Below are 12,331 nucleotides of genomic sequence, written 5' to 3'. Positions count from 1 at the left end.
CTAGAGCCCGTGCTCCACAACAAGAGAAGCCACCACAACGAGAAGCCTGCACACCACAACGAAGAGTAGCCCCCACTCACCGCAACTAGAGAAATCCTGTGCACAGCAACGAAGACCCAACACAGCCAAAAATAAATAAATAAATAAATCTATACAAATAAATAAACAAACAAACAAACCCTGGCCATCTGGCTCCTGAGTCCCAGCTCTCAGTCTCCGAATGGCATGGGATGGAGACTGACGTGTGACAATGCAACCCCTCTGAGAGCAGGGCATGCCCATGGCAAGTTCTTTCATTGTCACGGCAACCCTGGGAGGTTTCCTAGGTGAAAGCAAGGAAGCCCCTCCCTGTGACGTCCTCACCGAGCACAGCACCATGCACAGCACCTCCTTCAAGAACATTTTCTAGCACAGAATCCTCCCAGTACAGCCCTGGGCTGTGGTGGCCCATTTTACAGATCCAGAAACTGAGGCCTGGTGAGGCTCCAGCAGTGGCTGTCCAAACTATAGTATACATCAGAATCACTGGTGGGTGTATCCATTCAAAGGCTCCTGGTTTCATCCCCGAGATTCTGATTCAGCAGGCCTAGGTCGGGGGGCCCAGATTCTACATTCTGAACATGATGTGGATGCTGCTGATTCTTGGGACACACCAGGAGAAGCCCTGGTCCAAAGGACACACCTGGCCTGTCAGCTGGGAAGTGGCAAAGCCAGACTCTGTGGTTTCTTCCAGAACATGAGCGCATTCCCTCTCGCACCGTCTCTGGACCTTGCATGGGGTGATGTGAAGTTAGGGAAGTGCACCACGCCACCCTTACCTCTGACACTAACTGCGAGTTTGGGGGTCCCCCAGACCACCCTCAGCTTTGATGATTTGCCTGAAGGATTCACAGAATTCAGAAACACCATTATACTCGTGGTTATAGTTTATTACAGTGAACAGATACAGATTAAAATCAGCCAAGAGGTGGGCTTCCCTGGTGGCACAGTGGTTGAGAGTCCGCCTGCCGATGCAGGGGGCCTGGGTTCATGCCCCGGTCCAGGAGGATCCCACGTGCCGCAGAGCGGCTGGGCCCGTGAGCAACGGCCGCTGAGCCTGCGCGTCCGGAGCCTGTGCTCTGCAACGGGAGAGGCCACAACAGTGAGAGGCCCGTGTACCGCACAAAAAAAAAAAAAAAAAAATCAGCCAAGAGAAGCGGTGCATGGAGCAGCATCCAGGAAAGTTCCATGCACGGGGGTTCTGGTGGTCCACTCCCAGTGCAGTCACGGGCAGCAGGAACTCTCCTGGCAATGATAAGTGACAACACGCATGTTGTATAGCCAACCCAGGAAGCTCCCCTGAGCCTTGGTGTCCAGAGTCTTTACTGGGGCTCAGTCACGTAGACATGGCTGACCTCAGCCTCCAGCCCCTCCAGAGGTCAGCTGATACCGCATGACCCAAAGCGCCTACCTGAAACCACATTGTTAGTGTACTAGTTTGCTAGGGCTGCTGTGACAAAATACCACAGACGGGGAGACTTAAGCAACAGAAATGTATTCCCTCCCAGTTCTGGGGGCTAGACATCCAAGATCAAGGTGTCAGCAGGGTTGGTTCCTTCTGAAGGCCACAAGGGAAGGATCTGTTCCAGGCCCCTCTCCTTGGTTTGTAGATGGCCATCTTCTCCCTGTATCTCCACATCGTCTTCACTCTGTGTGTGCCTCTAGGTCCAAATTTCCTCTTTTTATAAGGACACCGTTCATACTGGATTAGGACCCAATAGGGCCCTATTAATGGCCCACCTTAATGACCTCATTTTAATCTGATTACCTCTGTAAAGAAGCTATTTCCAAATTCGACCACATTCTCAGGTACTGAGGGTTAGGGCTTGATTTCAGCATTTGAATTTGGGGAGGGGGAAGACCCAGTTCAACCCATAACAGTTAGCACAGGCTGCCTGGCATGGCTCAAGGCCCCCAGGTAAACAAAGACACTCTACTCAAGCAGGACACTTCAAGGGCTTAGAGGGCACCGCCCAGGAGCCAAGGCAAAGGCCAGACTCTCCTTGGGCCAGGTTAATGGCCTTACTACACAGGTGGGCACACTGAGAAGCCCATTTTACAGATGAGTAAACCGAAGTTCATACAGTCCGCATCCCAATACAGTCTAGCTGGAGGTGGCGCCTCTTCGGCGGGGGTTTTCCCTCCCTTCCTGGGCCCGGGTGTGACTCCCTCCCCCTCCTCCCTGCAGGCCTGAGCCGGGCCGGGCTCCCGTTTGGGCTGATGCGCCGTGAGCTGGCATGTGAAGGCTACCCCATCGAGCTGCGGTGCCCGGGCAGCGACGTCATCATGGTGGAGAACGCCAACTATGGGCGCACAGATGACAAGATTTGCGACGCTGACCCTTTCCAGATGGAGAATGTGCAGTGCTATCTGCCAGACGCCTTCAAGATCATGTCCCAGAGGTGAGGGGCCCCACCCTGCGGGGCTCCTGGGAGATGGGGCGGCAGCAGTAACGGGGGTCAGTAAGGTGCCTGTCCTCCGTGCGCCCCCTGGCCAGCACATCCCGTTCACCTTTAGTCTTCCTTTTATGCATGCGACCCCTGTTTCCTGAGCAGTTACTAGGGGCCGGGTCCCATGCAAACAGCAAATAAGACCCAGCCCATGCCCTGCCAGCCTGTCACCTCCCCAACCTGTACCCTCTGCCACAAGCCCGTTGCCTCCAGAAGCTCATCCCAAGATTAGTGGGGGCTTGGAGAGTAAAAGCCGTGGCAGGACAGAGTGAGATGTCATGGGAACTGACAGACAGCCCAGAGGTCTGGTCAGGCTTCCCTGAGGAGGTGAGAGTTGAACACAGATGGCAGAAATGTACGTGCTTGTGAGTGTCTGAGAGAACGTGTGTGAGTGAGGGAGTGTGTAGACTGTTTATGTCTGTAAGTGTGTGAGTGTGGGGTGCATGTGTGCAAAGCTGCAGAAGCCTCTTTCACACTCACACCCGCACCACCTAGAGCTGGTCAGCTCTTCCTTCAAATTATACCCTGGGGCTTCCCTGGTGGCACGGTGGTTGAGAGTCCGCCTGCCGATGCAGGGGACACGGGTTCGTGCCCCGGTCCGGGAAGATCCCACATGCCACGGAGCAGCTGGGCCCGTGAGCCATGGCCGCTGGGCCTGCGTGTCCAGAGCCTGTGCTCCGCAATGGGAGAGGCCACAGCAGTGAGAGGCCCGCGTACCACAAAATAAATAAATAAATAAATAAAATAAAAATTATACCCTGATGTGACCACCACTTCCACCACCAAGTCCCCCAGGACTACTACAGTATCTTCTGCCCCCCTCTCCTTGCCTGCTATAGTCTGTTCCCCCCCTCATAGCAGCCAGAGGGTGCTTGTGAGCACCTGAGTCAGGTCCTGCCCCTCCTCAGATCACAGCTCTCCTTGGCTCCAACCTCACTCAGAGCAAAAGCCTAAGTCCTCCCCTGAGGCCCCCAAAGCCCTGCACATTCTGCCCTGTCCTCTCCCGGCCCTCACCTCCTCCACACTCCTCCTCACTCGCTGGGCTTCAGTTACCTGGCCCACTCCTTACACCCATCAGGCATCTTCCACTAAGGGCTCCCTCAGGGCCTTTGCACTGGCTGTTCCCCCTGCCTGGAATGCTGTTCCCCAACACCCGCACGGCCCCTCCCTCTCCTTGCTCAGGGATTTTTTCTTTTTTTACCTAACTAACCTCTCAGCGAGGCCTGCCTGACCACCCTCTAAAATCACAGCAACCCGGCCCCCACCCCTGCCACTTCCCAGCCCCTTCCCTGTGTTCTCTCTCTCCTAGTCCTGACTTCCATCCACAGTCCCACTGGCTACTTTGCCTCTTTATCGTGTCTTTTTTATGTCTTCCCTCACTAGGCTGTCAGCCCCACAGGGAAAGGGAGTTTTGTCTGTCACCACTGTGTCCACAGCCAGATACACCACAGGCGCTCACTGAATTTTTGCCAAATGCCTGAGAGAATGCAGGGTTCACTCCAGGATCCTGAGCATAAAACTGGAAAAGGGAAGGAGGCCTGGGGCCAGCTCTACAGCTCCTTGGGGATTCTAGAGTATGTCACTGGGTGGGGTCACTGAAAGCCTCCCGAGAGTTTTGGTCAGGGGACAGGCGTGATCAGGTGGGTGGGCCAGGCCAGAACCCCTTCATCCCCTCCCTCCCACTGTTTCTCTCTCAAACATCCATTCCGGGAATTCTCTGGCGGTCGGGTGGTTAGGACTCTGTTCTCTCACTGCTGAGGGTCTGGGTTCAATCCCTGGTCGGGAAACGAAGATCCCACAAGCTGCACAGAGCGGCAAAAGAAAAAAAAAAAAGAAAAAAGGAAAAAATCAAACATCCATTCCCCTCCAGCAATCTTGTCCCTCTTCCCCGCTTCCCGTCTCCCGAAACCCCTGCATGGACAGTCCCAGTCCAGCCTCTCTTTCCTCCTACCTCCTGCCTCCAAATTCTCCCTGCCCACTTCACTCAGCACCGGCCTCAGGGTCCGTGATGTTCTCTGCCATGTGCCCAAGTACCTAGCACAGCGACTGACCCAGTTCTGACGCTCGTGGGGTCTCAGTCCTAGAGGGGGGACACTGAGCAGGGTGGTCACTGGGGCTGAGGGATTGTGATGAGGCCACTGCTCCACTGTCTTCACACCTGGAGGCTCTTTATATTAGTTAGGGTCCAGCTCCACTACTCTGACGGAGACACCCCAGAATAAATACAGTGACCTGAACAAGATCAGAATTGGAAAGGCCCTCAGCACCCGCTTCTCTCTGTCTCAGCACTGCAACCCACCCCACCCCCCCAGTCCTCCCCTCACCCCCACTCCCACCTCCTGGGCCAGAACTCAGTCACGGGCACTTCCAGCTGCACGGGAGGCTGGGACATGCGGTCTCCAGCTGGAAGGCCAGGGTTTTGGGTTTTTCTTTTTGTTTTCATCCTTAATGGAGGTGAAATCCACATAAGATAAAATTCCCATTTTAAAGTGAACAATTCAGTGGCATTAATTACATTCACAATATTGTGCAACCTCTGCCCCTGTCTAGTTCCAGAACATTTTCATCACCTCAAAAGGAAACTCTGTCGCCCTTAGCAGTCACTCCCCATTCCCTGCCCTCCCCCGAGTTCCTGGCAACCACTAATCTACTTTCTGTCTCTGAATTTGCCTGTTTTGGACATTTCATATAAATAGAACCGTGAAACACGTGGCTTCTGTGGCTGGCTTCTTTCACTGAACGTGATGTTTTCAAGGCTCGTCCACATTGTAGTGTGTATTAGAGCTTCCTTCCTTTTTATGGCTGAATAATATTCTACTGTATGGATGTACCATGTTTTGTTTATCCACTCATTTGTCGGTGGGTTGTCTCCACCTTTTGGTGATTGTGTAAATGATGCTGCTATGAACATTCGTATACAAGAATTGGTACAGGAATACACCTGCAGTGTTAGAGCAAATGAAAGCACTTTGGGGAATATAACTAGTTCTTTGGGTCATAGGTAACTAAGTCTCTGTTTGACCTTATGAGGTCAGTGTTATATTTTTAAAGAAGGGGGTTGAGGTGGGTGGGTATAAGCAGATCCTCATTAGTTAAGCACTCATTGGTTAAGGGCAGGATTGAAGGGAAGACACAGGAGCCGCCTCTGCCCTGTCAGGAAGCCCCCCCAAACCACTTTAACACACCCACAGTCAAGTCACTGTCCTGCCCAGCCAAGACTTGGCCTGCTCCAGGGAAACGGAGACCTTGACCGTGGGAACAGACAGCAAGAAACATCTTTTGTTGTCATTAAGTAGCCCTCCTGTTACATGGTAGCCAGCCTCCCGAGAAGTTGACAGGGACTCAGGGGTGTTCCCCATGGGGAACCAAGGATGGCTTCAGCGTGAGGTGAAGACTCTTCCCCTGTCCTGACTGCAGAGCCTCACAGCAGCACTGTCCAAAGGGTAGGACATGTCAAGAATGGTCTGAGGTGGACACAGGCAAACACTGCGAGCATTTCATTAGTAGCGTCTTTGCAAAGACACTACCTTGTGTGTATGGCTTCACATCTTACTCTTCTGTGAACAAAGGAGGGGCTTTATGGTCAATATAGGAAAAAAAAACCACAAGGAAATAATGCCACTGGTGACACTCAGGCTGAAAGTGATGAACGTGGCTGGGGAGGCAGTTTAGGGGCCACCCTCTGGCCCAGCCCCGAGCTTCATGCCGTGCCAGGGCTTAACAATAGAAGAATCCTATCTGGTAGGAGAGAGCAGGCAGGGAACAGAAAACAGTGCCCACACAAGGTCCCTGGCATGGTCTCCACAATTCCTTCCCAGTTTGGGGGTGTCCATTCCTCTCCTGATCCTGGCCCCACCCGCCCCCCGCAGTTCCAGGCCTGTCTTTCGCCAGCTCCCTGTCTCTCCTCTACAGGTGTAACAACCGCACCCAGTGCGTGGTGGTCGCTGGCTCCGACGCCTTTCCCGACCCCTGTCCCGGGACCTACAAGTACCTGGAGGTGCAGTACGACTGTGTCCCCTACAGTGAGTCATCTTGTTCCTCATGCGGACACGGGCCCTTCCCCCTTCCAGAAGCGAGTGAGGAGGAGACACCTTGAGCGCGCGCGCGCGCACACACACACACACACACACACACACACGGCCAAGTCGGGGCCAGGCACACGGGGGACAGCTGGGCCTGCTCCCTCCCTCACACATTCTCTTCACCCAGACACCCTTGTCCACACTAGTGCCTGCCCCATCCACACCCCCACGCTCACAGACTCTGTCCCCATCCACTGGGCACCTTCTCCAACTCTTGTTACCCTGGCCTGCTCACCCTGCTTCTTCGCATGCCCTTGGCTTATTTATACACTCCAAGGCCACACCCACGTACTCCACTTGGCACACTTATATTCTCCTCTCCTCTCCCTGGACCTTGACCTTGCTGCCCTCTAATTCCTCTGCCTCCCTCCTCTTCTCTCACCCCTTCCCTTTGTGACCCCCTCTTACACACCTGCTCTTCCCTCTCACTCACCCCCCTTTCTCTGAGTTCCCTTTCCTTTCTCTTGTCCCCCTCACCCCTCACGTGCCCCCAGTCCTGCCCCTTCCCAGTCCTGGAAGCTGGACTCTGTACTCATACAGAGGCAGGCCACCCTCTGAGGCCTGGTGGCAGATCAGGGGTGAAAGGCTAGGGGCATCTTCCACAGATTCCTAACTCTTGGTTTGTTTGCCCGTTACCACAGTAGTACTTCCTGTCTGCAAAGGAACTGCCACCATGTTGGACTGAAGGTGGCACCAGGAAGCCTGATCTGGGGAGCCAGGGGCCTGCCATTCTTGCACCTGGCCAAGGGGAGCAAACAATGACAGGGTCTCTCCTCCTCAGCACCCCACCCTTAACATGGCCCTTCTTTCCAGCCCTTACTCTTCCCTCCCTTTCCCCCATCGTCCATCCCCTCCCCTCCACCCCCAGCTTCATGTAGGCAACCTGGAGGTAGGGCCTCCGGGCAGAGGGGGGAGGAGGCAGGGCCACCAGGGTGTGTGAGTGGGGGGGGTAGGGGCGGGGGAGCAGGAGGCCCTGTGACTCTCCCTCCTCTCCCCTCCCACCCCAGCCTTCCCCCCCTCCCCCCAACCTTTGATTTCTCCTCGCAGGTGACTGCAGACGTGCTGGGGGAGACGGGACAGCTTATGTGCTTCCATAACCTTCTTCTTTTACTCCTCACCCTTTCCTTTCAGCGACCAAGGCCTCCAGCCACTGCCTGAGAGGGACGCCCATCTGATCCTTGAAGCCTCCCCACAGCACTGGGGACACTGCCCACCGCCATGGCTGGGGCAGCAGGGAAAGGGGGCAGGAGCTGGGGAGCGTAGCACAGTGGGGAAATCAGGCTGGGTTCGAGGCTCGGCCCCGGCCCTTGGGTTTTCCAGCTCTGAAACTTGAGCAAATGACTTAATTTCTTTGGGCCTCTGCAGAAGGAGGCGAAAGTCCAGGAGATCATGTGTGCAAAGCGCCTAAGCCAGGGCTGGCCACAGAGGCTGCTCCTGGTGACAGAGTGCTGGATGTAAACTCCTCCAGGGTAGAGGCCTCATCTTCACCCCCCAGCGCCCAGGCCCAAGCCTGGTTCAGGATGTGCTCAGTAATGGTTTGGGTGCCCTTTCGATCCAACTGAACCTATACCTTCCTCTTTAATGGTGGGAGGGGAATCAAACACCTTCCCTGAGGTGTTGCCCCGAGTACAGAGAACGTGGGTAAAAGCTCCTTGTGCACCCTCAGCCATAGGTGTGAAGGAAACGGTGCCTGCTTTTGATAGCCATGTGGCCTCAGCCATGTTGCTTCACTTCACTGATCCTCTTTCCCCCTCTATAGACAGGGTTCTCGAAAGGCTGCCCGAGAGGTGCTTAGCACGGTTCCTGGCACATAGTAAGCGCTGGGCACGTGGTAGTTGTCGCTTTTCTTGTGACTCCTCATCATGATTTTTACCAATTATTATAATTGCTATTGGTAATCAAAAATAAAACTAACAACAGATGAGAAACCCAATTTCTCCTGAGGCAGGTAAGATAAAGGGCAGGAAAAAAAAAAAGAAAAAATCCCCTTATCCAAGTGGCATCCAAAGCAAGTGGATACCATGCAGGTAAAGGAGCAGGAAAAAAGTTAGAGGGTGTGGGGAGGGGAGGGGCTTAGAGACCTCCTGGAGCCAAACCTCCAAGTGTGGGTGGGAGGGCATGACCCTCAGATCAGGAGGGCTCAGGGGATGGGCAGCCCCCAGTCTGATGGGAGAGAGCTAGCCTGAGCCCTGGGAGAGGCAGGGGCACACACACATACACGCACTCGTAGTCACAGACATGAAGGATGTGTCTTGGGGGGCGGAGCTAGCTAACTCCCAGTCCCAGAAGAAGAGGGCTGGTGTTACAAGGGTGATGGAAGCCACGCCGCAGAACAGGGAAGCCGGGCACTCACTTATCCCCCAAGGTTTCTCTGAGCACCTCCTGCGTACCAGGCCCTGGATGAGACGCTGGGAAGGGAGCCAAACGCTACTCCTCCAGAGAGGTGGCAGGAGAGCGAGGCCCTGGTCAGAGGTTCCTAAGGGGTCAGGGACACAGAGCCTGGAGGGGGAGCGGCCTGGGCAGACATCTTGCCCTGGGCTTCAGAGGCTGGGGTGACCCCAGTGCTGGTCAGGGGTGGGTGCAGGGGCTACCGTGGGAAGGGAGCAGTGGGTGTGCGGGGCTCCCTGCCACACACACATACCGGACAGGCCCGACTAACACTGGATTTGCCTTGCAGCTGAGCACAGTCTAACCATGCCCCCTTCCTCCCCCAGGTGCCGCCCGCCCATCCCAACAGCGGGCTGGGGAGCTCCCGGCTCCTGGGCCCCCAGCGGGGAGCTGGGCAGAGAAACTGAGCCTCGGGCTTGCCCCGGGGGAGTGTGGGAGCGTGTCTGTGCCCCACCTGCTGTGCTGCCCCATCTGTGACGTCCCCCCACCCCAGCCTCTTCCCTCTCTGCCTCTGTCTCCCCCACCGGGCTCTTTGAGGCCCAGGGGGCTCTGCCTGTCTGCCTCTCCGTCATTCTGTGTCTCATGCTGCCACCCTCTCTCTGTGTTGGCTTGTTTGGGGTTCTGAGGATTTGGGGAAACTCAGCTGGACTCTTGCAAGGCCAGCACAGAAGGGGAAGGAGTCCAGTGTGTTCTCTCTCGTGGGGCTACCAGGCCCCAGGAGGCACTGAACCCCCTCCCCTGGGCCCCTGGTTCTAGCAGGAGGGCAACAGGCCGGGCTGAAGGGGATCTAAGTGGTTCCTTCACCACCCCCCACCATCCCTGCCTGGTGCCCCCCTAAGCGGAGCCGCCTCCCAGCTGGGGCTCCCCTCCCCAGTCCCCACTGCACTGAGGGTGCCCCTTCCCATCTGAGGGCTCTGTCCCCCTGCCTGCCTGTGCACCCCCCTTCCCCCCCCACCCCTCATCTCTCTTGGTCTCTGTCCTCTCATGTGTCTCCCCTCCCTGTGACTGTCTCCCTGACACCCTCCCTGAAGGAAAGGACTTGGGGGCGGGGGCTGATGCTACCTTCGGGGTTGGGGAACCAGGAGTGAGGAAAGAAAGGAAAAGGGGGCGTGTTGCCAGAAAAGAAACGAAAGCAATTTAATCTTTTTTTTTCTCTTTTTTTCTTGCACATTTTTTTTTTCAATTTGTTTTCTCTCTCTCTTCCGATGCTTAAAGTAGAAGTGGAGCAGAAAGGTAAACGCACTGTTACCAATGCTAACCCCTAACTCAGACTTTGTTTTACCTGTACCATACTTATGTGACCCACCCTCCCCTCCGGCCCCTTCTTCTCCCCCCACCCCAAACTTGGTCCAGTCGCTATTCCCCACCCCGGTGTCCCCCTGGTGGGGCAAGCCCTGGTGCAGCCGGGTGACTCCACCCTCCAGACACCTGAGGAAGCTCCTCTCTGAGCCCGGGCAGGATCTTCCGTCTCTCTCTCTGCCTCTCTCTCTGCCTCTCTCTCTCTCTCTCTCTCTCTCTCTCTCTCTCTCTCTCTCTCTCTCTCTCTCTCTCTCTCTCTCTCTCACTCTCTCTCTCTCTCACTCTCTCACTCTCTCTCTCTCCCCCCCACCAAGCCTCCCCCACCCCCGGCCCACCTTCCTAGTCCCTGGCCCTTGCGGGGCCGGGGGGGACCTGGCCTTCTCTCGTACTTCTTTTGCCTCCTTCAGGAGAAGTGTGTAAGCATCCAGGGCGGGTGGGGAGGGAGGGACCCCCTTCCCTGGCTCCCGACCAGGGGTGGAGGGCACCGGGTGAGCCGTCTCTCTCCTCTCTTCCTCCTGCCCCCGCTTTTGTAACATGTGTCGGGGTTCAGGGGAGGCAGGGTGGAGGGGACACCTTTGTTTTCCTTTTGGGGAGCAGATTTCTCCTCTCTCTTTCTCTCTCTCTCTCTCTCTGGCTCCTGGCGGCTTAAGTTCCTTCTGGTTTGGCGTTTCCAAGGCCCAGAGCTGTTTTGGAGCATGGAGTACCAGTTTCCCCCAGTCCCAGCCCCTGTCCTCCACCAGCGGGGGGCCCAGCCCTGGGGAGGGGTATAAGCTGTCCCCAGCCCGGGGAGGGCAGCCTGCCAAATCGGGACGAGGGGGTGGGGGCGGGCCTCAAGGTTGGGGGAGTGAGGGGCGGGGGAGCATTTTATCTGGTTCTGAAATACTTGCGAAGCTGCAGTCAGGGTTTCTTCTGGGCTGTTGTGGTTAGAGGACCAGGGAGAGGGGGGCAGGGGAGGTACAGGCTGGGTCTGGGGACTCCCACGAGCACCATAATTTCTTGCGGGTGAAACCTTCAGCGGGGGGTGGGCAGAGCTCCATGGTGGGCAGAGCTGTCCGTTAGTGGAGTCTGGCAGGGCTGCCGCTGCAGGCCTGGGCTCTGGGGGATGGTCACTTCCTCCCCTGAAAGTTTTGGGAAATTTGAAGTTCTGAGGCAGGCAGCAGGGGGCACGGATGGAAGGCATGACCTTTCAGGATCACTTTTGCCTTGAAATTACGGTGGTCGGTGGAGCATCCCCTTTGAGGGAGGTGGGGTGGGGTCCCTCCGAGCTGCTCCCCTCCCCCTTGTCCCTTCCCCCATCTCACAGAGGCCTGGGCAACTAGCCCACCGCCCTGCCCCTCGCTGCACCCCTCCACTCTCTCCCTCTCTTTCTCCTGGAGTCTCTCTCTCCCACCCAGCACCAGACACTCTTCTTGCAGGCCCGGTGGTGGTTTGGATACGGCAGTCTGGGATCTTTTCTCTTCAAAGGTCGGGTGGGAGGAGGCTGGAGGGCAGAGGAGGTACTGGGAGCTTGGTGCTGGGGAGGGGTCCTTGCTGGCAAAGGCCCCAGGCAGACCCTTCCTCATCTTCTCCCCCTTCCCCAGGGTAACCTCTAACCACGTTTTCCTCCGCCCTGCCCTGCCAGCCAGGCCAGGCTCTGAGACCTCCCACTGCCCCCCCCCAACACACACACACAAACACACATCCGCTCAGTCATCACAAAGCTGGCAGGGGACCTAGCTTGGGGAGAGGGGAGACCCAGGCACAGGGGAAAAGGGCAGAGGCCAGTGTACTGGACAGAAGGTGCAGGCCAACCCCTCAGGGCATTGGGGACAGGGAGATGGTGGAGCCCCAAGCTCCCCTCCCCCTCCTAAAACAGGGCATGCTCCTGGCTGCTTTGTGCCTGGAGACCCTTGGGTCAAAATGTCACCCTGCTGCTGTGAAGGGAGGGCTGGATATCCGCACCCACCCATCTGAGCCTCCTGAAGAATGAGGCTGGAAGTGGGGGAATGAGAAGCGTCCAAGCCCCTCTAACCACTGGGGCCAAGCCCCCACCCCCCAAGCCGGCACCAAGTCCCAGCCCTCCCTGTCCCCTCG

The 12,331-nt window shown here is 56.5% G+C and overlaps 1 protein-coding gene across 2 annotated transcripts in view; it reads left to right on the top strand.

The window, feature by feature from the left end:
- Positions 1-12,331, top strand: part of ADGRL1 (adhesion G protein-coupled receptor L1) — a 44,909-nt gene that overhangs the window by 18,764 nt on the left and 13,814 nt on the right. For both annotated transcript variants that reach the window (XM_060094050.1, XM_060094049.1), the window contains exons 3-4: positions 2,228-2,441; positions 6,402-6,511. In XM_060094050.1, coding sequence (XP_059950033.1) covers positions 2,228-2,441; positions 6,402-6,511 — 324 coding nt within the window. The remainder of the gene's footprint in view (positions 1-2,227; positions 2,442-6,401; positions 6,512-12,331) is intronic.

The sequence above is a fragment of the Mesoplodon densirostris genome, chromosome 3, assembly GCF_025265405.1.
Source record: "Mesoplodon densirostris isolate mMesDen1 chromosome 3, mMesDen1 primary haplotype, whole genome shotgun sequence".
NCBI lineage: Eukaryota > Metazoa > Chordata > Mammalia > Artiodactyla > Ziphiidae > Mesoplodon > Mesoplodon densirostris.
This window is presented reverse-complemented; position numbering and strand designations above follow the sequence as displayed.